The sequence below is a fragment of the Nerophis lumbriciformis genome, linkage group LG36 (assembly GCF_033978685.3).
Source record: "Nerophis lumbriciformis linkage group LG36, RoL_Nlum_v2.1, whole genome shotgun sequence".
Taxonomy (NCBI): Eukaryota; Metazoa; Chordata; class Actinopteri; order Syngnathiformes; family Syngnathidae; genus Nerophis; species Nerophis lumbriciformis.
The window spans coordinates 14,835,600-14,861,006 of record NC_084583.2 but is presented as its reverse complement, the minus strand read 5'-3'; the positions used below and the strand labels follow the sequence as shown (position 1 = coordinate 14,861,006).

General features: G+C 42.7%; 3 protein-coding genes across 6 annotated transcripts; 2 read left to right on the top strand and 1 right to left on the bottom strand.

Moving 5' to 3' along the window:
• Nucleotides 1–1,761: 1,761 nt before the first annotated feature.
• Nucleotides 1,762–3,372, top strand: LOC133577006 (endonuclease domain-containing 1 protein-like). The gene is made up of 2 exons (XM_061930477.2): nt 1,762–2,245; nt 2,646–3,372. Exons 1-2 carry the CDS (start codon nt 1,958–1,960, stop codon nt 3,264–3,266), a joined length of 909 nt encoding a protein of 302 aa, XP_061786461.2. The 5' UTR covers nt 1,762–1,957; the 3' UTR covers nt 3,267–3,372.
• A 148-nt stretch (nt 3,373–3,520) lies between these two features.
• Nucleotides 3,521–11,295, bottom strand: LOC133576938 (uncharacterized). Of its 3 annotated transcripts, XM_061930368.2 has the most exons (6): nt 11,131–11,295; nt 10,491–10,808; nt 9,775–10,040; nt 4,967–5,078; nt 3,854–4,905; nt 3,521–3,770 (listed from the first exon to the last, which is right to left on the bottom strand). In XM_061930368.2, exons 2-5 carry the CDS (start codon nt 10,798–10,800, stop codon nt 3,884–3,886), a joined length of 1,710 nt encoding a protein of 569 aa, XP_061786352.2. In that variant the 5' UTR covers nt 10,801–10,808; nt 11,131–11,295; the 3' UTR covers nt 3,521–3,770; nt 3,854–3,883. The 3 variants fall into 3 exon arrangements, with proteins under 3 accessions (XP_061786352.2, XP_061786351.2, XP_061786353.2); XM_061930367.2 differs by having other exon boundaries at nt 3,521–4,905; XM_061930369.2 differs by having other exon boundaries at nt 3,521–4,905; nt 9,775–10,037.
• A 1,519-nt stretch (nt 11,296–12,814) lies between these two features.
• mif (macrophage migration inhibitory factor) lies at nt 12,815–22,979 on the top strand. Of its 2 annotated transcripts, none has more exons than XM_061930268.2 (3): nt 12,815–13,029; nt 13,102–13,274; nt 14,989–15,257. In XM_061930268.2, the coding sequence occupies exons 1-3, from the start codon at nt 12,922–12,924 to the stop codon at nt 15,053–15,055; spliced, it is 348 nt and encodes a 115-aa protein (XP_061786252.2). In that variant the 5' UTR covers nt 12,815–12,921; the 3' UTR covers nt 15,056–15,257. The 2 variants fall into 2 exon arrangements, with proteins under 2 accessions (XP_061786252.2, XP_072768530.1); XM_072912429.1 differs by lacking the exon at nt 14,989–15,257 and adding an exon at nt 22,711–22,979 and having other exon boundaries at nt 12,817–13,029.
• Nucleotides 22,980–25,407: the final 2,428 nt, after the last annotated feature.

Genomic DNA, 25,407 nt, shown 5'->3' with positions numbered 1-25,407 from the left:
AAAGAAATCACAGGTTCGTAAGTATTCACAGCCTTTGCCATGAAGCCCAAAAGTGTCCTTTGGGGCATCCTTTTTCAACTAGACATCCTTGAGATGTTCCTACAGCTTATTTGGAGTGCACCTGTGGTAAATTCAGTTGGCTGGACATGATTTGGAAAGGCACACACCTGTCTATATATAAAGGTCCCACATTTGACAGTGCGTGGCACAGTACAATCCAAGAATGAAGTAATTAATCTGTTGACCTTCAAGACAATATTGGGGAAGAGCTGTGGAAAGGTACAGAAAAGTATCTGCTGCTTTGAAGGTCCCAATGAGCACAGTGGCCTCCATCATGGGGGAAGTTTGGAATCATCAGGACTTTTCCTCGAGCTGGTTAACCATTTAAACTGAGCGATCAGGAGACCAAGAACCCGATGGTCACTCTGTCAGAGATACAGCATTCCTCTGTGGAGAGAGGAGAACCTTCCAGGACAACCATCTCTGCAGCAAACCACCAATCAGGCCTGTATGGCAAGGTGCCCAAACGGAAACCATTAATTCATAAAAGCTTGCCAAAATGCACCCGAAAGACTCTCAGACCATGAGAAACATTTGTCTGGTCTAATGAGACAAAGATTGAACTTTTTGGTATGAATGCCAGGCATCATGTTTGGATGAAACCAGGCACGGCTCATCACCAGGCCAATACCATCCCTACAGTAAGCCTTGGTGGTGCAGCATCATGGTGCGGGGATATTTTTCAGCGGCAGTAACTGGGAGACTATGAATGCAGCAATGTATAGAGACATCCTAAATGAAAAGCTGCCCGAGAGCGCTCTTTAACTCAGACAACAGGACAATGACCCAAAGCACACAGCCAAGATATCAAAGGAATGACTTCAGAATAAGTCTGTAAATGTCCTTGATTGGCCCAGCCAGAGCCCAGACTTGAATCCGATTGAACATCTCTGAAAATGGCTGTGCACTGATGCTTGGAGCTTGACAGGTGCTGCAAAGAGGAATGGGCGGAACTGCCCAATGATAGGTGTGTCAAGCTTATGGCATCGTATTCAAAAAGACTTGAGGCTATAATTGCTGTTAAAGGTGCATCAACAAAGTATTGAGCAAAGGCTGTGAATTTTTACAGTATGTACAATATTTCTTCGTTTTTTATTTTTAATACATTTACACGCACAAAAGAATTTATTCCATTTTGGAATAGGGCTGTAACATAAAATGTGGAAAAAGTGAAGCGCTGTGAATACTTTTCGGATTAACTGTATTATAGCACTTGTAGCCAAGGCTCATTTGCAATGGTCGTCTCAAGAAGAGACAATTAAAAACAACACTTACACATAAACAATCAAGCAGTTAAACTACACTTAAGAAGGGCATAAAATATATCGGAGTGAATATTTAACGGCCACGTGACCAACTTCCTTTGAAACGACATTTTGGTTTTATATCCAAAGTTGAGGACTCAAGGAGTTGCACAGATTAGAACCACGGACAGAAAAGGCTCGCTGTCCAAAATATGTTTTTCTCAGGCGCACTTTAACGTTTCCACAAGCTTGCTGAGAGCGGAAGGGTCTCGCTTGTAGCAGTTGTAGTTTTAAAACAACTTCATACAATATTTAAGACTAAAAACATGTAATGACTGCAGAACCAGCCAATGGTGTGTTGAAATAGGTTTCCTTTTGACAATCTGCAGTGTTCGGTTGTAAATCATTCTCAACAATTTGACTGTTGTGGCTGTCCCCTGTGACCAGGATTTTTATAAAATAACTGATGACAATATAAGATGCATATTGGGGGTATTCTATAGTTTCTCAGAAGAAATGCTGACTACTGGTTAAGAGGGGAAGTTTGCAAACCACAGTAGGCAGGATTAAAACTGTCATGCAGAGTTTCTGCTGTCAACATATAAATTGAAAACCCAGCGGCCCTGAAGTGTTTTTCTCCAGAAAACTTCAAGATGCATTCCTCCATAGGAGTTATTTTTCTTCTGCTTTGCTGCTTTGATGGTCTGGTCCTCGGTGAGATCCACCAGAACTTTTCAAAGTGCCTCGATTTCTTCTATAAGGGAACACCACCGCAGGTTAACTACTCAGTGGGATACCAACCAATATGTCAGCGTTTTAACAACCAGTACCGCTTTGCCAGCATGTACCACCGTCAGAGTCGTGCACCTTTGTATTCTGCGTACATTATCAGCTCGGGAAAAGGGAAACGGCCAAATTCAACATGGATGTATGAACCACAGGTAAGGTCAAATTTCATTTTTTCATCACATTGTATTTCTTGTCGGACAGTGTTGACCTATTTTTAATTTATTTAAGATACAGAGGGAAGTGTTTAATAAGTCAACACTGTTTATGTCTAAGTCGACCAACTCATCAAGTTCTAGGCCTCTGTGTTGTTATTACTAGAAAGCCATGTTGGGCAAATAATTTGGAAAAACAGTATTTAGTTATACATGTAAGTCTTAATTTATTTTTGCAGAAACATACTTAAATTGGCAACAAAATTACTCACTTATGAATGTAGTCAGTTACTCTCTCTAGATCTATAATATAATATAATACAGGGTACTGACTAAATTGGTGAATTGTTTTTTTTTTTTTTTACATATTACCGAAATAACATAACTGTTTCTGTTTCAGTTGGCATTCTCCCGTGCAAGCCCCGAAATGAAACCATTCAATGCCACAGTGGATCAGAATGTGATCGAGAGTCAAGCAGTGCCTCAGGATTACAGTCATTCCAACTACACTAGAGGCCATCTCACTCCCAGCATGCACCACAATACCGAAGACGATCGCGCGGCCACATTCACCCTGACCAACATTGTTCCTCAGCGGAATGGTTCCAACTCTGGTCCCTGGAATTCCCTGGAGAAGAAAGTGATGGGAAATTTCAAGACGTTCTGTAAGGGTCCAATGTACGTGATCACAGGGGCCATGCCTTATGCAGACAGAGCTCACTGGATCAATAACAGGGTGTCGGTTCCCGAGTACATGTGGTCCGCCTACTGCTGCCCCATCTATAAGGCCAAGCTTCCCCCGGATGTGCGGCCGACCTTCCCTGCGTACGCAGCTTTGGGCAGGAATGATCGTGACAGCGGAGAGGAGTTTGTGCCAGTTAACCCCAAAGCCAAGGCCTCAGAGCGTGGATACGATGTGAGGAAGATGCCTCTGCACACCCTGGAGAAGATTCTGGAACAAAGGCTAGCCATGCCCATTCGTTTGTTTGATGGCCAGTGTCAGCAACTGTCACAACTCTAATCAAGTCTGTTAACTTTAATCAACAGTCATTTGATTTTTTTGTTTCATTTTGTTTGTATCAATCTTGTCATTTTGCATATGAATATGTTCTTGATCTGACAATAAATCTAGATTGCAAAGGACCAAATTGTCGTTTTTTTCATTAAACAAACTATAATTTCATTAGAAGTTCACTAAAAGTACTCTGTAGTTTTAGCGCCCCCTTGTGTCTTGTTCTAAAATGACTAGATTAACATGAGAAAAATACTCTAATGAACTGAAATGTTTATTTCTTGATGCTGACCATAGACAAATATACAATTGCTGTCATTGGGGAAAAAAACAATTCTTTCATTTTTCAAGAGTGATTAGTATTAATACAAACATACAAATGTACAATTTGTCTTTATAAATAATTATAGGCTTAATACAAAGAATATCTCCAGTCAAAATGGCAGACGAGTTGACTCATCATGTAGTTTATAGTTCCTTTCAGTCTGTTCATGATGATCTTGTCAGGTGTTTCTTACGGGATTCAAACCACAGACAAATGCCAGACATGTTAGTCGCCTAAATTCTACCACATTCATTTAAAAAGCTGCTCTTACCATTCCAGTTCTCTGAGATATTTGAAGTGTCTAAAAACACTGGTGACTTTTCAGCTGCTCCACGTCGCGGAAGTTGGCCCCACAGGCGGAGCACTGCAGCGTGGCCTTCTCCCCGTTGTGTATCAACTGGTGTCTCTTCAAGTACTCCACTCGACTGAAACGCTTCCCGCACGCGTCGCACCCGTAAGGACGTTCGCCCGTGTGGATCCTCTGGTGCCTTTCCAGGTTCCCGAGGCGACTGAAGCTGCGCCCGCACAACGGGCACTGGTGCGGCCTCTCGCCCGTGTGCACCAGATGATGGCGTTCCAACGAGCGCGAATGCGTAAAACGTTTCCCGCAAATCTCGCAGCAGTGGGGCCGCTCGGCTGCGCAGGCACACTCGTGGTTCTTGAGCGCCCACGCGTGGCTGAATGTGTTCCCACAGTGGGCGCAAGGGAAGATACTCTCCTCTCCGCCGCTGCTCTCTAAGTGAGCGCCGCCTAGTGGACAGGGGTGCTCCTCCATCTCAGCCTCTGTGGTGAACCCACCACCGCACTGAGGACAGAAGTGGAGCAGGTCGCCAGCGCCATCCTCTTCCCCTGCGCTCTCGCCGACACTTCCTGGAGCAGGTGGATGTGGGAGGTGCGCCGACTTCCCCTGCTCGACTCCCTCCTCTCCATTTGGAGCCGAGTCATTCTCTCTCGTCTTCTTGCACCTGCCCGACTTCAGCTCCACGGATCTCACACGGTCCTTTGCCCAGCCTGGTCCTATCTGGTCCTCTCGCTGCAGGGTAGGCGGCTGTGGCTCCACATCTCCCTCCTGCTCCATTCCATCAAGTCCGATGTACTTGGGAGGCAAGGTGATCTTGCTGGCCAACACCACCTCAGAAGCAGGACTTACACCCTGAGCGGCGATTACGGCTCCCTGCTCCCGGCCTATCTCTGCTCTCAGAGCCGACTCCAAGCCCCTCAGTTCATCCATTGTCATACCGCTCTCTGATGGCTCCTCAGAGCCCCAGCTGTCGTCCTCTTTCTTTGTGGAGGCAAGGCTCAAGGGACGGTCGGAGAGGTCTCCTAGGACAAATGATTAGATTATTGTTCCTTTAAATTTGTGCACATTTGCTGGGATTTTTACCTTCACTTTGGGCTCTGGAACTATTGCGGGGGTTGTGGTTAGGGCGCTCTATCTTCAGAGCCTCCTTGATTAGCCTGAGAGAGGCTGGTTGATATCCGTCGACTGAAGGAAACTGCTCAAAGAAGCATAGTGGATAATTGTCAGCCAGTTTCTATGCAACATCAAATTAAAACATGAAGAATAGAACACTTGATTTATTGACACATACAGTAGGGATGTCCCGATCCAGGTTTTTGCACTTCCGATCCGATACCGATATTGTTTTTGCATTTCCGATCCGATACCGATACTGACCGATACTGGCCTATCCGAGCATGTATTAAAGTTTAAAGTTATTTAGCTTACTTAGTTGTCAGAATCATGTTGAAAAGGGTTTTAGTACTCTTGATAACAACTAGCCAGCTGAATTAGGGGAGTTTGAATAATACACAATGGTTGGTAACAAGAAACTGACCTGTTTATTCAAGGATAAACACAAAATTGACAAAATCATACATGACAAACAGAAATGGCATCATTGAACTAGAGCTGGGCGATATTTTAAGGCCATATTGCGATACACAATATATATCTCGATATTTTGCCTTAGCCTTGAATGAACACTTGATGCATATAATCACAGCAGTATGATGATTCTATGTGTTTTGATTGATTGATTGAGACTTTTATTAGTAGGTTGCACAGTGAAGTACATATTCCGTACAATTGACCACTAAATGGTAACACCCCAATAAGTTTTTCAACTTGTTTAAGTCGGGGTCGGGATCCATGATACAGATATATACTATCAGATTATACTATCATCATAATACAGTCATCACACAAGATAATCACATTGAATTATTTATAATCCAGGGTGTGGAGGGGGGCGCCGGATGTAAGTGTCAAAAAGACAGCCAAAAGAGTTTGATATGAGAATAAATCTAAAGTTAAAATATAGGGTAGAAATGCACCCATTTGCAGGAAATGTAGTCTTGATTTTCTTTCAAGGCTTGCATGTCTACATTAAAACATTCTTCTTCATACTGCATTAATATATGCTACTTTTAAACTTTCATGCAGAGAAGGAAATCACAACTAAAAAAAATCACTAATTTTTTCATACGGTGTTGATGTGGAAATTTTTGCCTCTGCATTTTGATGGTGTGGGCGTGTGGCACCGAACGGAGATAAGCGTCTCGACAGACGTCACAATATTTGAACAATGATGACGAAAACTGTTTTCTCTGTCGTGTACGTGTGTCGAAAATTGTTATGCGCTTATTTTTTTATTTGATTTTGTGCGTGGCATAGATTTGGTATGCGCAGAGGACGCTTAAACAGTGCGCAATTGCACAGGCGAGCACCTTAGAGGGAGCGTTGCTCGCACGGCTGCGCTAGCATCACAGCTAACGTTAGCCATGCTGCTACCTCTCTGCTCGGGGAGGACGTATACGTATGTGACGTATGTCGTGACAGTATGTGACGTATGACGTGACAGTATATGACGTGTGTAAGAAGGTGCACTTGCTGTCTGTGAGAGGGAGACACAGGAAAGAGTGAGAAGAGCCTGTCGTGTAATGCCAGCAGCTAAAAGCAACTGCGTGAGAATTCACAGACCTGTGGATGTGTTGAAGGTGTGATGGAAAATGCGGAACGGAAATTAGGGAGCAGCAGAAAAGTGGAATGTCATATTTAAATCTGTGCGTTGGAAAACACGGACCGGAAGTTTTTTTTAAACTGGATCTGGATCGGCATTTTCCCATGCCTTGCCGATACGCAATTTTTGGCAAATATCGGCAGCCGATCCAATCCAAATATCGGATCGGGACATCCCTAACATACAGTACAGGCCAAAAGTTTGGACACACCTTCTCATTCAATGGGTTTTCTTTATTTTCATGACTATTTACGTTGTAGATCGGGGGTCTGCGACCTGCGGCTCTTTAGCTCCGCCCTAGTGGCTCCCTGGAGCTTTTCAAAAATGTATGAAAATAGAAAAAGATGGGGGGAAAAAAACATATATTTTTGTTTTAATATGGTTTCTGTCGGAGGACAACCCTGAGACAAACCTCCCTAATTGTTAGAAATCCCAGTGTTTGTATTAAACATACTTGCCTAGTGGTTAGAGTGTCCGCCCTGAGATCGGTAGGTTGTGAGTTCAAACCCCGGCCGAGTCATATCAAAGACTATAAAAATGGGAGCCATTACCTCCCTGCTTGGCACTCAGCATCAAGGCTTGGAATTGGGGGTTAAATCACCAAAAATGATTCCCGGGCGTGGCCACCTCTGCTGCCCACTGCTCCCCTCACCTCCCAGGGGGTGATCAAGGGTGATGGGTCAAATGCAGAGAATAATTTTGCCACACCTAGTGTGTGTGTGACAATCATTGGTACTTTAACTTGAACTTTTTCTGATGAGAGTATTTGGCGAGTGCCGTTTTGTCCTACTCATTTTGGCAGTCCTTGAACTCATCGGAGTTTGTTTACATCTATAACTTTTAGATTACACACCTGTCCCAAACCTGACTAAATAACAAGTTCAATCTCCATCCATCCATCCATTTTATACCGCTTGTCCCTTTCGGGGTCACTGGAGCCTATCTCAGCTGCATTCGGGCGGAAGTCAAAGTACACCCTGGACAAGTCCCCACCTCATCGCAGGGCCAACACAGATAAACAGACAACATTCTCTTATTATTATAATCAAATGACAGCAGTCATTTCCATGAGGTTATTTTCTAATATAAGTGTTTAGGCCCACTTACAATGACAATAACAAAAAATATTGTTTTTCATGAACTGTGTACTTGTATTGTTTGTCTGGATGGAGGTCCTGCTTTGGAAATAATTTGTACCCCTTTCAGACATTGCATGTAGTTCCCATTAAAACATTCACATGTTGCACAATGAGATGTAAGCAGGGGATCATGTGTACATTCCTGCAACTTCCTGTTTGTAAAAAATATATTTTTATTAGTATTCATTTAATATACTAACAGCATTTCATGATTAATATTTAGAAATTAAGATTCCTAATAAATTACACTAGAATAAACACACATTTGATTGGTAAATCATAGTGTAACGACCTGGAATGACACTTTATGTGTGGTGTTGGAGTTGTCCGACTTTTTGTGTGGCTGTAAACGCATCAGTGGCTAAGTGCCATATGTGCATGTGTTGGCGCAAGTGAGAAAGAGCGAGCGGCTGCTGTTGATATAACAAAGTTGCTTTTGGTCTGGTTTGTACTGCAGAAAATGACCACTTTTGCTAGATATGATTTTTTTTTACGCCGGATAGTCGAACCTCGGATTCAGGAGGAACAGTGTGGTTTTCGTCCTGGTCGTGGAACTGTGGACCAGCTCTATACTCTCGGCAGGGTCCTTGAGGGTGCATGGGAGTTTGCCCAACCAGTCTACATGTGCTTTGTGGACTTGGAGAAGGCATTCGAACGTGTCCCTCGGGAAGTCCTGTGGGGAGTGGTCAGAGAGTATGGTGTATCGGACTGTCTGATTTTGGCGGTCCGCTCCCTGTATGATCAGTGTCAGAGCTTGGTCCGCATTGCCGGCAGTAAGTCGGACACGTTTCCAGTGAGGGTTGGACTCCGCCAAGGCTGCCCTTTGTCACCCATTCTGTTCATAACTTTTATGGACAGAATTTCTAGGCGCAGTCAAGGCGTTGAGGGGATCCGGTTTGATGGCTGCAGAATTAGGTCTCTGCTTTTTGCAGATGATGTGGTCCTGATGGCTTCATCTGGCCAGGATCTTCAGCTCTCGCTGGATCGGTTCGCAGCAGAGTGTGAAGCGACTGGGATGAGAATCAGCACCTCCAAGTCTGAGTCCATGGTTCTCGCCCGGAAAAGGGTGGAATGCCATCTTCGGGTTGGGGAGGAGACCCTGCCCCAAGTGGAGGAGTTCAAGTACCTCGGAGTCTTGTTCACGAGTGAGGGAAGAGTGGATCGTGAGATCGACAGGCGGATCGGTGCGGCATCTTCAGTAATGCGGACGCTGTATTGAGCCGTTGTGGTGAAGAAGGAGCTGAGCCGGAAGGCAAAGCTCTCAATTTACCGGTCGATCTACGTTCCCATCCTCACCTATGGTCATGAGCTTTGGGTTATGACCGAAAGGACAAGATCACGGGTACAAGCGGCCGAAATGAGTTTCCTCCGCCGGGTGGCAGGGCTCTCCCTTAGAGATAGGGTAAGAAGCTCTGTCATCCGGGGGGAGCTCAAAGTAAAGCTGCTGCTCCTCCACATCGAGAGGAGCCAGATGAGGTGGTTCGGGCATCTGGTCAGGATGCCACCCGATCGCCTCCCTCAGGAGGTGTTTAGGGAACGTCCGACCGGTAGGAGGCCACGGGGAAGACCCAGGACACGTTGGGAAGACTATGTCTCCCGGCTGGCCTGGGAACGCCTCGGGATCTCCCGGGAGGAGCTGGACGAAGTGGCTGGGGAGAGGGAAGTCTGGGCTTCCCTGCTTAGGCTGCTGCCCCCGCGACCCGACCTCGGATAAGCGGAGGAAGATGGATGGATGGATGATTTTTTTTTACTAATATTTTGGTGATGTGTTTATGGCCGACAATAAAGAGTTTTGCTCAGTAAAGTGATCGATGGAATTCATGTCCTGAAAGCGTCTCGACAGACGTTACAATATTTAAACAATGATGACGAAAACTGTTTTCTCTGTAGTGTCCGTGTGTCGAAAATTGTTATGCGCTTATTTTCTTATTTGATTTTGTGCGTGGCATAGATTTGCCGTGCGCAGAGGACGCTTGAGCAGTGCGCAATTGCACAGGCGCGCACCTTAGAGGGAACGTTGACTCCCTCACCTCCTCTTTGATGTTGGTCGTCTCCTCCTCCTCCTCGCTGAGGCTGCCCTCCCCTTCCTCATCCTGCGCCATGCCTTCCTCGTCCTCCTCACACCCCGGGAGCTGGACCAGATACATCTCCCTGGGTTCTTTCCCTTCTTTTCCTCCTGTTGCAGCTCCCCCACAGTCTCCTCCTCCTCCTCCTCCGCCGCCACCACCTTCCTCCCACACGCCTCTAGGCCAGCGCCTGCGATAGGCTGCTGCGGGGCCCTTCTTTGACTTGCCTGCTGAGGAGACAAGACGAGAAGGACAAATATGAGTGTGTGTGTGTGTGGGAGGAGATGATGAAGGAGGGTGGAGAGGTGAAGGAGGAAGATCAGAGTGACAGCAGGGGGAGGTTGGGGGAAGGCGGGAGTGGGAGTGAGGAGGGAAGAAGTAGAGGGAGAGTGTAATTATAGTTGAGGAGGAGAGGATGTGGAGTGTGGGAGCGAAGAGCACAGGCAGGGAGGAGGAGGAGGCGGGGGAGGAGCAATGATGGAAGAGAGGGAGGAAGTGTGTCAAAGCACCGAGGAGAGAGAGTTGAGGGGGAGGTGGAGGACGCAGGAGGAAGGAAGGAAGGGAGGGAGGAAGAGATGAGCTCCTGCCAGATGGTTTGCAACAAAACAAGTGTGCCTCGGCGTAAGCCTGATTATGCAGCATCTCTCCCATGACAGATAAAAATCGTCACTTCCACTCACCGTCCAGCTCAACTTTTCGTTTCAGTCTCCCCCCCGCGCCTTCCTCGCCCGCCGCCGTCGCCGCCAGCCCGGCGTTGCGGCGGCCGGCGGCCCAGCCCATGCCGTACTTGCGCTCGGTCCTCAGCTTGTTCTCCGTCAGTCTCAGCCGCAGTTTGAGGGCCTCGTTCTCCTTCCGGTTGAGGGAGATCTCCACCAGGTAGTCGGCCACCGTCTCCTGGAAGAGCTTGGTGATCTCGCACACCGACGCCCGGATGAGGCTGTCCATCACGGCCGTCAGATGGGTCTCGAAGGTGGTCACCGACTCCTCCATCCTGGCACCTAATGACGGGTTAATGAGCTTGCGTTACCATGGTAGCGTAGATACAATATTGTTGCACACTAATGTGCTACAATCAGAAGTAGTCCTTCTTTCTAGCCAACAACAACATGATTCATGTTAATCATGACATTGTTGCAGCCGTCAACGTAAAGACAATTACCGGCTTATTTAAGTAGCACAAATGTAATTAGAAATGCCCCACGCAGAACGTTCTAGAATGGTTTCTACGAGTGGGAAAACAAACCATGCATAAATAGAGGATCAGCAACGTTAGAGAGCGCTCGCGTTAGCCACCCAGCTAATTTGCCTCCTAATACGCACCTTGTGTCGGACGGAATTGTACGCGAGCGGGTTCGAATCACAAAAAGAGCGTTTGAAAAAGCGCAAACATATGGCGACAAAGGGAAAGCGCCATCTAACTTCTCCCTTGTTTGCCACCGCGAGTGTTTCCCTCTCGCCTCCTTCAGCCACTGCCTCAAGCTGCCCGCGGAGACTGCGCATGCGCGCTGACGTCATTGCTCGCCAGACAAGAGCAGTCGCGCGAGGAAAAAAAAAGCAAAACGTGGATTCCGCATCCTAAATTCGTAACGAGGTGGCCTATAAAGTCGTGATTTAAAAAAACAAATAATAAATCACGCAGTGTCGTCACTATTGATAACTGGAATTGACGACGTCATCCACAACGGACGGTGGCGCTGTGGAGCATAGACATCTTATAAATAGACGCAGCATCGATCGCTACTTCCTACTGGCGCTGACGAGACGCGGGGCCGCCATCTTGGAGTGGTGATCCGCTCCACTCAGTGCAATTCATTTGGCAGGAGCAATGAACTGTCAGCGCATTTAATTAATTTTACCTCACTGAATACCACTGATTTTCACGCACTTTTTTGTCATACGTGTAGCTATGATAAAGGACACATGTTTTGGCGTGTTTTATTATTTATAGTTTGCTTAACAGTAATAGAATATTCTTATATGCTATAAGTGACCAGACGTCCGAGATCAAAACTGGGAATGTAATCCCAGAGAAGGGGGAAACAAACAGTCAGCTATTTTTAAGTTGAAGAAACAATATGATTAGGTTATATATACATGCGTATATCCTACACAAACAATGTATGAATACATTAGATATCTTATAGACTGTATCTCTGACACTTTGTATTGATATTTTGTATTACATTCGTCCCTTAAATGATCATGTTTACAGTGATTGTTTTATATGTATTTTTTATGTATGTCGCTTTGGATAAAAGCGTCTGCCAAATACTTAAACATAAACACATATAAACACCTGAAAGTCTTTATATCAGCTAAAACCACCAATCTGTTTCACTGGATTCAGAATAAAACCATATTCTGTCTTACCCAACAATGTTAGTATTTGAATATTGTTACTTGAAGACTGATTCCTGGTTACAATTATACTGTTAAGAAAGTATTGTCTTATACTTTGCCTAAAATGAGAATGCATCATAATCAGTGGCGGCTGGTGAATTTTGTTTTAGGTGGGGCTGAAAGTTTGTAAACCAAGCATTCTGGTGCATTCTGACAAAATAATGAAGACAAAATAGAACATTGCATAGGTTTGCAGAGAACTATATACAATATATATATATATATATATATGTATATATATATATATATATATATATATATATATATATATATATATATATATATATATATATATATATATATATTCAGTACTATTTAAGATATTTGCTCCTTCTCAACTATGTGGTAATATTCTTTTCACAAAATACAACCAATAGTATGTTAATGTTAAATCTTACTTGTGAAAAGTAATCCCCCGATTCCTATTTTCAACAGTCCGCTCATTTGAGCAGGAAAACGCTGAACACCATCTTTGTTTTTTACCTGTCAACTGTCAGTTTAGGCTGCTCGCCGGCTCCTCATCACCACTTCAAGATGGCGGCCCAATTTCTCGCGTCACGGCAGCCAATGCTGCGTCTAGCGCTCGTTGCAAAGGAAGAGGAGGGGCGGTGCCGTGTCAGGTGACTCTGGTCACAGTTTCAGCTCGTGGAACGTCGCACACTGACATTTCTCGGTTCTGAACGTGTAATTAGACCCACTACAGCGGAAAAAATGCCGATGTTTGTCGTTAACACGAACGTGGCACCTGGCGACGTGCCAGCAGCTCTGCTGACGGAAGCTACGGAGGAGCTCGCTAAATCTATGGGTAAACCTGCTCAGGTAAGTCAGGAACAAGCAGACAATTATTTTTTGTATGATCCGCCCCACCCTTGTTTGTTTTTCATCCCTCAGTACATTGCTGTGCACATCCTCCCAGAGCAAATGATGATGTTTGGAGGGAAAGGAGACCCTTGTGCCCTGTGCTCCCTCCACAGCATTGGAAAGATCAGCCCTGCTCAAAATAAGCAGTACGCTAAACTACTGTGTGGCTTGCTCAACAAACACCTGGGCATAGCTGCCGACAGGTAAGCCAACAAACACTCGAGCATGCAAAAGAAATGTATAGGTTGTATTAAAGGCCTACTGAAACCCACTATTACCGACCACGCACTCGTTTAAATATCAATGATGAAATCTTAACATGGCAACACATGCCAATACGGCCTGGTTAGCTTACTAAAGTGCAATTTTAAATTTCGCGCGAAATATCCTGCTGAAAACGTCTCGGTATGATGACGCCAACACGTGACGTCACGGATTGTGGAGGACATTTTGGGACAGCATGGTGGCCAGCTATTAAGTCGTCTGTTTTCATCGCAAAATTCCACAGTATTCTGGACATCTGTGTTGGTGAATCTTTTGCAACTTGTTCAATGAACAATGGAGACAGCAAAGAAGAAAGCTGTAGGTGGGAAGCGGTGTATTGCGGCAGGTGTGCCGGATAACACAGCCGGTGTTTCATTGTTTACATTCCCGGAAGATGACAGTCAAGCTTTACCATTGGCCTGTGGAGAACTGGGACAACAGAGACTCTTACCAGGAGGACTTTGAGTTGGATACGCAGACACGGTACCGTGAGTACGCATGCAGCTGAGGCTTCCAAACATTTGATCGCTTGCCCGTACGTGCGTGCCGCTATGTGCATGTCACGTACGTAACTTTGGGGACTTTGGGGAAATATATGTGCTGTATGAACTTTGGGGAGGTGAACGGTACTTTGGGCTGTGGGATTGAGTGTGTTGTGCAGGTGTTTGAGTTGTATTGACGGGTTATATGGACAGGAGGTGTTTGTTATGCGGGATTAATTTGTGGCATATTAAATACAAGCCTTGTTGTGTTGTGGCTAATAGAGTATATATATGTCTTGTGTTTATTTACTGTTTTAGTCATTCCCAGCTGAATATCAGGTCCCACCCGCCTCTCACAGCATCTTCCCTATCTGAATAGCTCCCACTGCCCTCTAGTCCTTCACTCTCACTTTCCTCATCCACAAATCTTTCATCCTCGCTCAAATTAATGGGGAAATCGTCGCTCTCTCGGTCCGAATCGCTCTCGCTGCTGGTGGCCATGATTGTAAACAATGTGCAGATGTGAGGAGCTCCACAACCTGTGACGTCACGCTACTCGTCTGCTACTTCCGGTACAGGCAAGGCTTTTTTATCAGCGACCAAAAGTTGCGAACTTTATCGTCGATGTTCTCTACTAAATCCTTTCAGCAAAAATATGGCAATGTCGCGAAATGATCAAGTACGACACATAGAATGGACCTGCTATCCCCGTTTAAATAAGAACATCGCATTTCAGTAGGCCTTTAAGTCACGTGACTTATGAACAGAAGTGGGGGGGGGGGGCCCAAACCAACATGGGGATCTTACCACTAGCAGATACGAGCAAAAAATCCAACTATGCAATGAAATCTATCCCTATACGTTATTTAAAAAATTAAGATTCGCCAAGTGATCGCAAAAATGATCAGAATCAGAAAATCAATCAATCAATGTTTACTTATATAGCCCTAAATCACAAGTGTCTCAAAGGGCTGCACAAGCCACAACGACATCCTGGGCTCAGATCCCACATCAGGGCAAGAAAAAACTCAACCCAATGGGATGACAATGAGAAACCTTGGAGGGGACCGTAGATCTGCCCCCCCCCCCCCACATATACATTTGGGATGTGGTATTTTGTGTAAAAAGTTTGAAAAGCATTGAATTAACCTATTTCTCTCTGTCATTACAGGATTTATATCAATTTTTTCGACATGGGTGCGAGTAATGTGGCGTGGAATAACACTACCTTTGGTTGAGATGGAGGTCCTTGACCAAAACAACATTCCAGCTGTATTGAAGAGTCACAATAGAATAGTATCAAGAGGCAAAAACCCCCGATAATAACTCACATTATGATGAGTTCATAAGGCGAACTTCTCTCTTTGTTTGTTGTAGCTTTGCACGGATCCTTTCCCTACGCAATAAAGCAAACCACGTGGATGCATTCGTCTTACAAAATTGTGTCACACATTTATTTTTAATAACTATCGGGTATCACTATTCACTGAATAATATTTTTAAAGCCACAATTTGAATAATGAATGTGTGTGCAAAAGGCATTTTGTTACAACGATGACTTCTGAGTCTTATCCAAGCTGAAACACAATCCAAAATGTTTTACACAGGTTTTGAAATTCTCTCAATATTAACTGCTATACACACACACACATAGATATGTATACATATCTATGTGTGTGTGTGAGATTATAAATATATATACGGAAATGTATAAATATATATACATACATATATATAGGTATGTATAGTTTTTTTAACCAAGATTGATTTCCCTTCATGCGTTGCCAAGTTTTGTGTGTGTATGTATATTCATACACACATTTATATTTACATATGTATATATACATCCATCCATCCACTACATACATTAATACAGCGAACATTAGTGCAGATGAGACATTTTTCTCTGTTTTTTTTTTCCCCCAAATCATTTTTATGTGTGTGTTCAGGTATTTTATTTTTTTACATTAATATATGTTTATAGCTTACAATTAAAAACGTGTGCCACGTCCTTGAAACCTGCAAAAGGATTTAAATGAGAGACGATAGTTGTTTAATTTATTTTGTGTCAGGTTCAAACACTGATGACATCTATTAAACAAGACAAGAGGCAAATAATTAAACAGAGACAGAATTCAATTTGGACTCAATTGAGGAGACACGCCTGGACACACTGTACTCTTGTACAGTCTCCAGCACGCTCTGCCAAAAGATTGCACGCCACCTTCTTTATTTGACTTTCTCTGACCACCGCTTCCACTTCCAGAGGGAAGTGGGTCATAAGCAGCGTTGCGTTTGGTTACAGAATAGTTCAAAAAGAGTTCGTAAAATACTTCAAAAAGAGGTTGTCTGGAAATTGGGCAGATCCTTGGTTCTCTCCGTTTTGAAGTCCTTGGGTTAGAACAATATATTTCCGTTGATTACCATACATGAGAGAAAACAGGAACCCCTTCATCTTGCTTACCCCCCTACACAGGGGAGTTTTACGGGCCTTACTCTTGGTAGGTTTCAAAGACAGCTTTTGTCTTCTTGTCAGGAACTCAATGTAATACAAAGTCTTTGTAATAATTTAGAAACAATTATTCTAACATTTTGTACTATTGACCTATTTTGTTGAATGTGATAAAAAGGGGATCAGGGGAATGATTTATTAGGTTCATCCTACATTGCCTGGTATATTGTTGTGGTTATACATTGTTGAATACCTGTCAACATTTACATAAAAAAACAGGGAATTTAAATCAGTTAAATCAATAGCAAAATAAAAATCATACATGATATGATTAACCCCGGACTTACAAAAACCAAGGGGGTGTGGTCTCCCTGCGCTAAAGGCTTTAGGAAAGAATATTAAGTTTTAACATTTTTCAAGATATTTACACAAGTTTTTTCCATTATTCATTAGTTTGAATAATCCTGAATAATTGAGCAATATAACATTCTCATTGTGTTGAAACGTATGAATCCACTGTTAATGTTCTCAGGCGCTGCTGTGGACATAGACATCTTATAAGGGTACGGAGCGCTACTGCCTACTGGCGCTGACGAGAGGCGGGGCCGCCATCTTGGAGTGGTGATCCGCTCCACTCAGTGCAATTCATTTGGCAGGAGCAATGAACGGTCAGTGCTTTTAATTCATCTTACCTCACTGAATACCACTGATTTTCACGCTTTTTTTGTCATATGTGTAGCTATGATAAAGGACACATGTTTTGGTGTGTTTTATTATTTATAGTTTGCTTAACAGTAATAGAATATTCTTATATGCTATAAGTGACCAGACGTCCGAGATCAAAACTGGGAATATAATCCCAGAGAAGGGGGGAAAAAAATAGTCAGCTATTTTCAAGTTTAAGAAACAGAATGATTAGGTTATATATACATGCGTATATCCTACATAAACAATGTATGAATACATTAGATATCTTATAGACTGTATCTCTGTTGCTGCAGCAGCAGAGAGTTTATTCGGTCTATTACATTCTTACCTTAAATGATCATGTTTACAGTGATTGTTTTGTATGTATTTTTTATGTATGTCGCTTTGGATAAAAGCGTCTGCCAAATACTTAAACATAAACACATATGTTAGAGCCATTTACTGTTTCTGTCCGTCAAATGTATGACGTCATTAAAGGGGTTGGCTCAAGGCCAAGTGCCAGTCTACTTAGGGAGGGGCTGGGATCTTGCTCAGGTGTTGCTGAGTGGAGGCGCAACAGTTTTTGACTGTGACAGGCTTTGAATTGTTTGTTCCCGTTTATTTTCCGTTTTTGTAACAAAGTGAGTTTGATTTATGACTGTATGTTAATAAATATTTGTGTTAAACATGGACACAATTTTGGACATCAATTATTAGCCAGCTGCACACGTCTAAACTAGCTTCAGTTATATTCGGCAACCAGTAGCAGTAATAGTATAGGACTTTACCGCTACACTTAGTCAAAAACTGCCTCATCGGAACGCGAGTTGTTGATTGGGAAGCAACAAGCTACGAGCCTCGTTTTAGACGAGGAACGCACGGGCCGCTGTCAACGTTTGTTTGGTGATCGGCGGCGGAGGAAACGGATCGGCGAAGCGGCGGAGACCTTCTGCAATCAAGCTCTGCATGACAGCTACGAGTCCCACTGGAGAGCTACAGCAGGGCCGGCCCGTGGCATAGGCCGTATAGGCAAATGCTAAGGGCGCCGTCCATCAGGGGGCGCCACGCCAGTGCCACAAATGTTGGAGAAAAAAAAAAGAAAAAAGTTGGTACTATTATTTCTAAATACAAAAAATAATCCCACGTTAATTAAAATGCAAAGTAAAGCCTATTTAATAGAAATATTATTTGTTACAACATTACGCCCCCCCCTTCCCCCCGCACGGTGCGACCCCCCTCCCCCCCCTTCCCGTATCATGACTCTTTTTGGACGTCACCACATCAAAAAATCAACACAAGATGTCAAAACGGCCAAAACTGTCAGGTGCCCAGGGAAGAAAAAAGAGAAAAGAAGAGCAGGAGAAACGAGAAAAGACAGAGGTAGCAGGTAGGTAACGTTAGCCTACATGAAATTATTTGTCTGTTACAGAATGTGATAGTAACCTGGCTTTTTAGCATTAAGCTAATGTTACATGATTCGGCAATTGCTAATCAATAAATAGCTAGTTCTGTTTTAACGTCGGGTTAATATTGTGGAGGGGGCTAAATTGTTATGGAAAATAATAATGTAACATTAGGTAATTACAGTACTCCCACCTTACATTCCTCAGGGACATTTGTATTAGATCTTTTAAGCAGGTGTTTTTTGTTTACATTGTTATTGCCTTCTGGTTAGCTAATGTTTGCCCTGCAGGTAATAGTCACTTTTCCACCCCTTTATATATTAGGTATAGTTGTAAGTTAAAAAAAAAGGTCAAAGACAAAGCTATTCGGTTTCTTGTGAGTATATACACTTCACTGCCGATGTGGGGGGGTGCCACCTAAAATCTTGCCTAGGGCGCCAGATTGGTTAGGGCCGGGCCTGATGATGAGTGTACTAAACATGAGATATGGTACAAAGCAAAAATGTTGAATTTTGATGGTTTTATTGACAAGGTTGACAGGTTGATGTATTCTCAAAATGATGATGATGACAATGATGATGATGAAGTTATAAATGATGGTTCTGCTGTTGATGGTGTTGAAAATGAAAGTGTACAACCCCACGACAGCATTTCAAATGTGCAATCCAATGTCTTATCAAAGCTCAATAATTCCGTATCCTCAAACAAAAGCAAAAGGTCTTCCACTTCTTCTGCTTGCATAATAGCAGAGGCAGATAAGGCAGCACTTATTGCCCGTGCTATTGCTCTAAAAGACATTCATGCATTGGAGGAACAAGCAGAGGTCATAAGGAGGAAAAAGGAGCAAATGGAGTTGGATGCTCAAATAGCATCCCACAATGCTAAATTGTCTGTCCTCCAGGAAGCCAGTGTTTCTGGCAGGAGCAAAAAGTCTGATGGAATGGAGTCCTATTATAGACAAGAGACAAAACTGAGAAAAGTGCCTGCACAGCCTGGAGAACAGCTTCAGCAGTCTGTTAAAGCTGCTCCTTCAGAGCTTCACACAGCCAAGAAGGCCCCAAACAAGGTTCATTCACGCCCTCAACCAAACAAACCACTTCGCTCATCAACTTTGGATCCTGTGGAAAACCAATCAAGGCAACATTTACCTCAAGCAGCTCAATCATTTCAAGGCAATAACACAATACCTGGTGAATTCCACACTGTATTACAAAGGCAAAATGAAATGATGGCACTCCTGGTTCAAGCACAAACCTCCCAATTACTTCCACAAAGACATATTCCGTTTTTTGAAGGTGACCCATTGCAGTTTCAGGCTTTTATAAAAGCATTTGAGCATTGTGTGGAGGCAAAAACCAATGATTGTGGTGACTGCTTATACTATCTGGAGCAGTTTACCAAAGGGCAGCCGAGAGATTTGGTGCGCAGTTGCCTCTATATGCCTACAGAGAGAGGCTATGCTACAGCAAAACGCCTACTAAGGGAACACTTCGGAAATCCTTCAAAAATAACAGCAGCCTACCTGGACAAAATCATGGTTTGGCCAAACATCAAGTCTGAGGATATAAAAAATCTCCAAGCTTTTGCACTCTTCTTGCGAGAATGCTCCAATGCGATGGAAGAGCTGCAATACTTGGACGAGCTCAATATTCCAGCTAGCATGAAGATGCTCATACAAAAGTATAAAATTAAATTATAAATTAAGGGACCAGTGGAGAGGAAAAGCAGCTGACATTGTTGACACACAAAAGCGACATGCTTGTTTCATAGACATTGTGAAATTTATTGAACAGCAGGTCAGAATTGCTTCAGATCCTGTCTTTGGTGACATTCAGGACATTCCTCAAAATAAAACAATAACCAAACCCAAGCCTATACATCAAAGAAAATCACAGTTCAGAAGAAGCAGTTTCGCAACTCAGGTGGCAGTTGCCACTGACCCTAAATCGGATCCACACCTGGATAAGTTTGTTAACAGAGGCATCTACTTCTCCAAGACAAACTCTATTTCCTGTCTGTATTGTAAAAGAGAACATGCATTGGAGCACTGTCCAATACTGGGAAAGAAGGCGCACAGGGAAAAGCTTGACTTTTTAAAAGAAAAAGGCCTGTGTTTTGGTTGCCTGTGCACAGGGCACCTGAGCAAGAGTTGCGACAGGCGCATCACTTGCTCTTACTGCAACAAGACACATCCCGAAGTGTTACATATTCACAGGAGGCATCTGGAAAGTGGAGGAAATAGCCATCTGCCAAAAATAGAAGCAAAGATTTGCACTACATCTTCAACTTGTGGCCATACAGGGGCTGGCAACTATGGAATTTTACCTATCCTGCCCGTTCAAGTGAAGTGCTCAAAGGGCAGCAAGATAGTCCAGACATACGCTTTCCTAGATCCAGGAAGCACAGGGACCTTCTGTTCTGAACAGCTACTGAACAGGCTGAATACAGAAGGCCGAAGAACAAAAATCCACTTGCGCACCATCGGGCACAGTAAGGCGACCCCTAGCAGTGTTGTAAATGGCCTGAAAATCTATAATCTTGCTGGCAGTAAGTTTTTTGAGCTTCCTGATGTGTTCACTCAAAGGCAGATGCCTGTGGGTACTAACAATCTGATCAGTGAAACAGAGCTAGATAAGTGGCCTTACCTCAAAGGCATCAAAATCCCTCGACTAACTGCCAACGTGGATCTGTTAATTGGCACCAACGCCTCCAAGTTAATGGAACCATGGGAGGTGATTAACAGCCACGGAGACGGACCCTATGCTGTCAGAACCCTACTGGAGTGGGTAATTAATGGGCCAATACAAGGCAACAACCAGCATAATGGGAGCCCCACAGTTACTGTTAACCACACCATCGTTAACAGGTTGGAGGAACCGCTTATCAACCAGAGCATTGGCGGAACACGATCAGCCCAAAAGTCCTATGAGTGGACTCAAAGCTTCCGCATTGAAAAAGAGGAGCAAGAAAAGCTTTGCAGTGGGAGAAAAAACTTGCTTTGGAAAAGGAGAGGCAGGAGAGAACATGGTTTGGCCAAAAAGCAGGAAGAGCGAGAGCAAGCTCTGGCCAGAGAGAGAGCTCTAGAGCTAGAAAGACAAAGAGGCTTGGAGCAAACACTTCTCCAGCAGCAACACGAGGAGAAGGAAAAGAGTGAAATGGAAAAGGCAAGACTCAAAGTTTGGAAGCAGAAAGAAAAAAGGATCTGTACTCAAAGAGAAGATGGAGGCAGAGTCTATATCGCTGACCTTTTTTGGAAAAGGTGTATTCGCGAGTATTTACCGTTGCTACAAGAGCGACAAAAGTGGACAAATGAAAAAAGAAAGGCCAATAACAAAGATATGCCTTCTTTGTGAAGGTATGGACTAAAATAATTGCATTATTGCAAAAGGGAACATGAAAACCAAAGAAAAAAGGTTTTGTTTTGGTGTTATGGCTCTATTTGTATGTATTTATTTTTAATTCAATTGCTCTGTTCATCACGCCAGTAGCAATTAGGGGCTGGTGTGTTAGAGCCATTTACTGTTTCTGTCCGTCAAATGTATGACGTCATTAAAGGGGTTGGCTCAAGGCCAAGTGCCAGTCTACTTAGGGAGGGGCTGGGATCTTGCTCAGGTGTTGCTGAGTGGAGGCGCAACAGTTTTTGACTGTGACAGGCTTTGAATTGTTTGTTCCCGTTTATTTTCCGTTTTTGTAACAAAGTGAGTTTGATTTATGACTGTATGTTAATAAATATTTGTGTTAAACATGGACACAATTTTGGACATCAATTATTAGCCAGCTGCACACGTCTAAACTAGCTTCAGTTATATTCGGCAACCAGTAGCAGTAATAGTATAGGACTTTACCGCTACAACATATAAACATCGTCGATGTTCCCTACTAAATCCTTTCAGCAAAATTATGGCAATGTCGCGAAATGATCAAGTATGACACATAGAATGGACCTGCTATCCCCGTTTAAATAAGAACATCGCATTTCAGTAAGCCTTTAAGTAGGCCTTTAAGTCACGTGACTTATGAACAGAAGTGGGGGGGGGGGGCCCAAACCAACATGGGGATCTTACCACTAGCAGATACGAGCAAAAAATCCAACTATGCAATGAAATCTATCCCTATACGTTATTTAAAAAATTAAGATTCGCCAAGTGATCGCAAAAATGATCAGAATCAGAAAATCAATCAATCAATGTTTACTTATATAGCCCTAAATCACAAGTGTCTCAAAGGGCTGCACAAGCCACAACGACATCCTGGGCTCAGATCCCACATCATCATATACATTTGGGATGTGGTATTTTGTGTAAAAAGTTTGAAAAGCATTGACTTAACCTATTTCTCTCTGTCATTACAGGATTTACATCAATTTTTTCGACATGGGTGCGAGTAATGTGGCGTGGAATAACACTACCTTTGGTTGAGATGGAGGTCCTTGACCAAAACAACATTCCAGCTGTATTGAAGAGTCACAATGGAATAGTATCAAGAGGCAAAAACCCCCGATAATAACTCACATTATGATGAGTTCATAAGGCGAACTTCTCTCTTTGTTTGTTGTAGCTTTGCACGGATCCTTTCCCTACGCAATAAAGCAAACCACGTGGATGCATTCGTCTTACAAAATTGTGTCACACATTTATTTTTAATAACTATCGGGTATCACTATTCACTGAATAATATTTTTAAAGCCACAATTTGAATAATGAATGTGTGTGCAAAAGGCATTTTGTTCTGAGTCTTGTCCAAGCTGAAACACAATCCAAAATGTTTTACACAGGTTTTGAAATTCTCTCAATATTAACTGCTATACACACACACATATAGATATGTATACATATCTATGTGTGTGTGTGAGATTATAAATATATATACGGAAATGTATAAATATATATACATACATACATATAGGTATGTATAGTTTTTTTTAACCAAGATTGATTTCCCTTCATGCGTTGCCAAGTTTTGTGTGTGTATGTATATTCATATACACATTTATATTTACATATGTATATATACATCCATCCATCCACTACATACATTAATACAGCGAACATTAGTGCAGATGAGACATTTTTCTCTGTTTTTTTTTCCCCCCAAAATCATTTTTATGTGTGTGTTCAGGTATTTTTTTTTTTTTTACATTAATATATGTTTATAGCTTACAATTAAAAACGTGTGCCACGTCCTTGAAACCTGCAAAAGGATTTAAATGAGAGACGATAGTTGTTTAATTTATTTTGTGTCAGGTTCAAACACTGATGACATCTATTAAACAAGAGGCAAATAATTAAACAGAGACAGAATTCAATTTGGACTCAATAGAGGAGACACGCCTGGACACACTGTACTCTTGTACAGTCTCCAGCACGCTCTGCCAAAAGATTGCACGCCACCTTCTTTATTTGACTTTCTCTGACCACCGCTTCCACTTCCAGGGGAAGTGGGTCGTAAACAGCGTTGCGTTTGGTTACAGAATAGTTCAAAAAGAGTTCGTAAAATACTTCAAAAAGAGGTTGTCTGGAAATTGGGCAGATCCTTGGTTCTCTCCGCTTTGAAGTCCTTGGGTTAGAACAATATATTTCTGTTGATTACCATACATGAGAGAAAACAGGAACCCCTTCATCTTGCTTACCCCCCTACACAGGGGAGTTTTACGGGCCTTACTCTTGGTAGGTTTCAAAGACAGCTTTTGTCTTCTTGTCAGGAACTCAATGTAATACAAAGTTTTTGTAATAATTTAGAAACAATTATTCTAACATTTTGTACTATTGACCTATTTTGTTGAATGTGATAAAAAGGGGATCAGGGGAATGATTTATTAGGTTCATGTTACATTGCCTGGTATATTGTTGTGGTTATACATTGTTGAATACCTGTCAACATTTACATAAAAAAACAGGGAATTTAAATCAGTTAAATCAATAGCAAAATAAAAATCATACATGATATGATTAACCCCGACTTACAAAAAGCAAGGGGGTGTGGTCTCCCTGCGCTAAAGGCTTTAGGAAAGAATATTAAGTTTTAACATTTTTCAAGATATTTACACAAGTTTTTTTCCATTATTCATTAGTTTGAATAATCCTGAATAATTGAGCAATATAACATTCTCATTGTGTTGAAACGTATGAATCCACTGTTAATGTTCTCAGGCGCTGCTGTGGACATAGACATCTTATAAGGGTACGGAGCGCTACTGCCTACTGGCGCTGACGAGAGGCGGGGCCGCCATCTTGGAGTGGTGATCCGCTCCACTCAGTGCAATTCATTTGGCAGGAGCAATGAACTGTCAGTGCTTTTAATTCATCTTACCTCACTGAATACCACTGATTTTCACGCGCTTTTTTTGTCATACGTGTAGCTATGATAAAGGACACATGTTTTGGCGTGTTTTATTATTCATAGTTTGCTTAACAGTAATAGAATATTCTTATATGCTATAAATGACCAGACGTCCGAGATCAAAACTGGGAATATAATCCCAGAGAAGGGGGAAACAAACAGTCAGCTATTTTTAAGTTGAAGAAACAATATGATTAGGTTATATATACATGCGTATATCCTACATAAACAATGTATGAATACATTAGATATCTTATAGACTGTATCTCTGTTGCTGCAGCAGCAGAGAGTTTATTCTGTCTTGACACTTTGTATTGATATTTTCTATTACATTCTTCCCTTAAATGATCATGTTTACAGCGATTGTTTTATATGTATTTTTTTATGTATGTTGCTTCGGATAAAAGCGTCTGCCAAATACTTAAACATAAACATATATAAACACCTGAAAGTCTTTATATCAGCTAAAACCACCAATCTGTTTCACTGGACTCAGAATAAAACCAAATTCTGTCTTACCCAACAATGTTAGTATTTGAATATTGTTACTTGAAGACTTATTCCTGGTTACAATTATACTGTTAAGAAAGTACTGTGTTATACTTTGCCTAAAATGAGAATGCATCATAATCAGTGGCGGCTGGTGAATTGTGTTTTAGGTGGGGCTGAAAGTTTGTAAACCAAATTACTGTAGGGGCGTCATCCTCCC

Excerpts from the sequence above, each read along its gene's own strand:
- LOC133577006 (XM_061930477.2), top strand. The coding sequence starts at position 1,958 with ATGCATTCCTCCATAGGAGTTATTTTTCTTCTGCTTTGCTGCTTTGAT. Across the intron at positions 2,246-2,645 it reads CATGGATGTATGAACCACAG|TTGGCATTCTCCCGTGCAAG; the intron begins GTAAGGTCAAAT and ends TTTCTGTTTCAG.
- LOC133576938 (XM_061930367.2), bottom strand. The coding sequence starts at position 10,800 with ATGGAGGAGTCGGTGACCACCTTCGAGACCCATCTGACGGCCGTGATG. Across the intron at positions 10,041-10,490 it reads ACGAAAAGTTGAGCTGGACG|CAGGCAAGTCAAAGAAGGGC; the intron begins GTGAGTGGAAGT and ends TTGTCTCCTCAG. Across the intron at positions 5,079-9,774 it reads CGACCAACATCAAAGAGGAG|TTTCCTTCAGTCGACGGATA; the intron begins GTGAGGGAGTCA and ends TTCTTTGAGCAG.
- mif (XM_072912429.1), top strand. The coding sequence starts at position 12,922 with ATGCCGATGTTTGTCGTTAACACGAACGTGGCACCTGGCGACGTGCCA. Across the intron at positions 13,030-13,101 it reads CTATGGGTAAACCTGCTCAG|TACATTGCTGTGCACATCCT; the intron begins GTAAGTCAGGAA and ends TTCATCCCTCAG. Across the intron at positions 13,275-22,710 it reads CTGGGCATAGCTGCCGACAG|GATTTACATCAATTTTTTCG; the intron begins GTAAGCCAACAA and ends CTGTCATTACAG.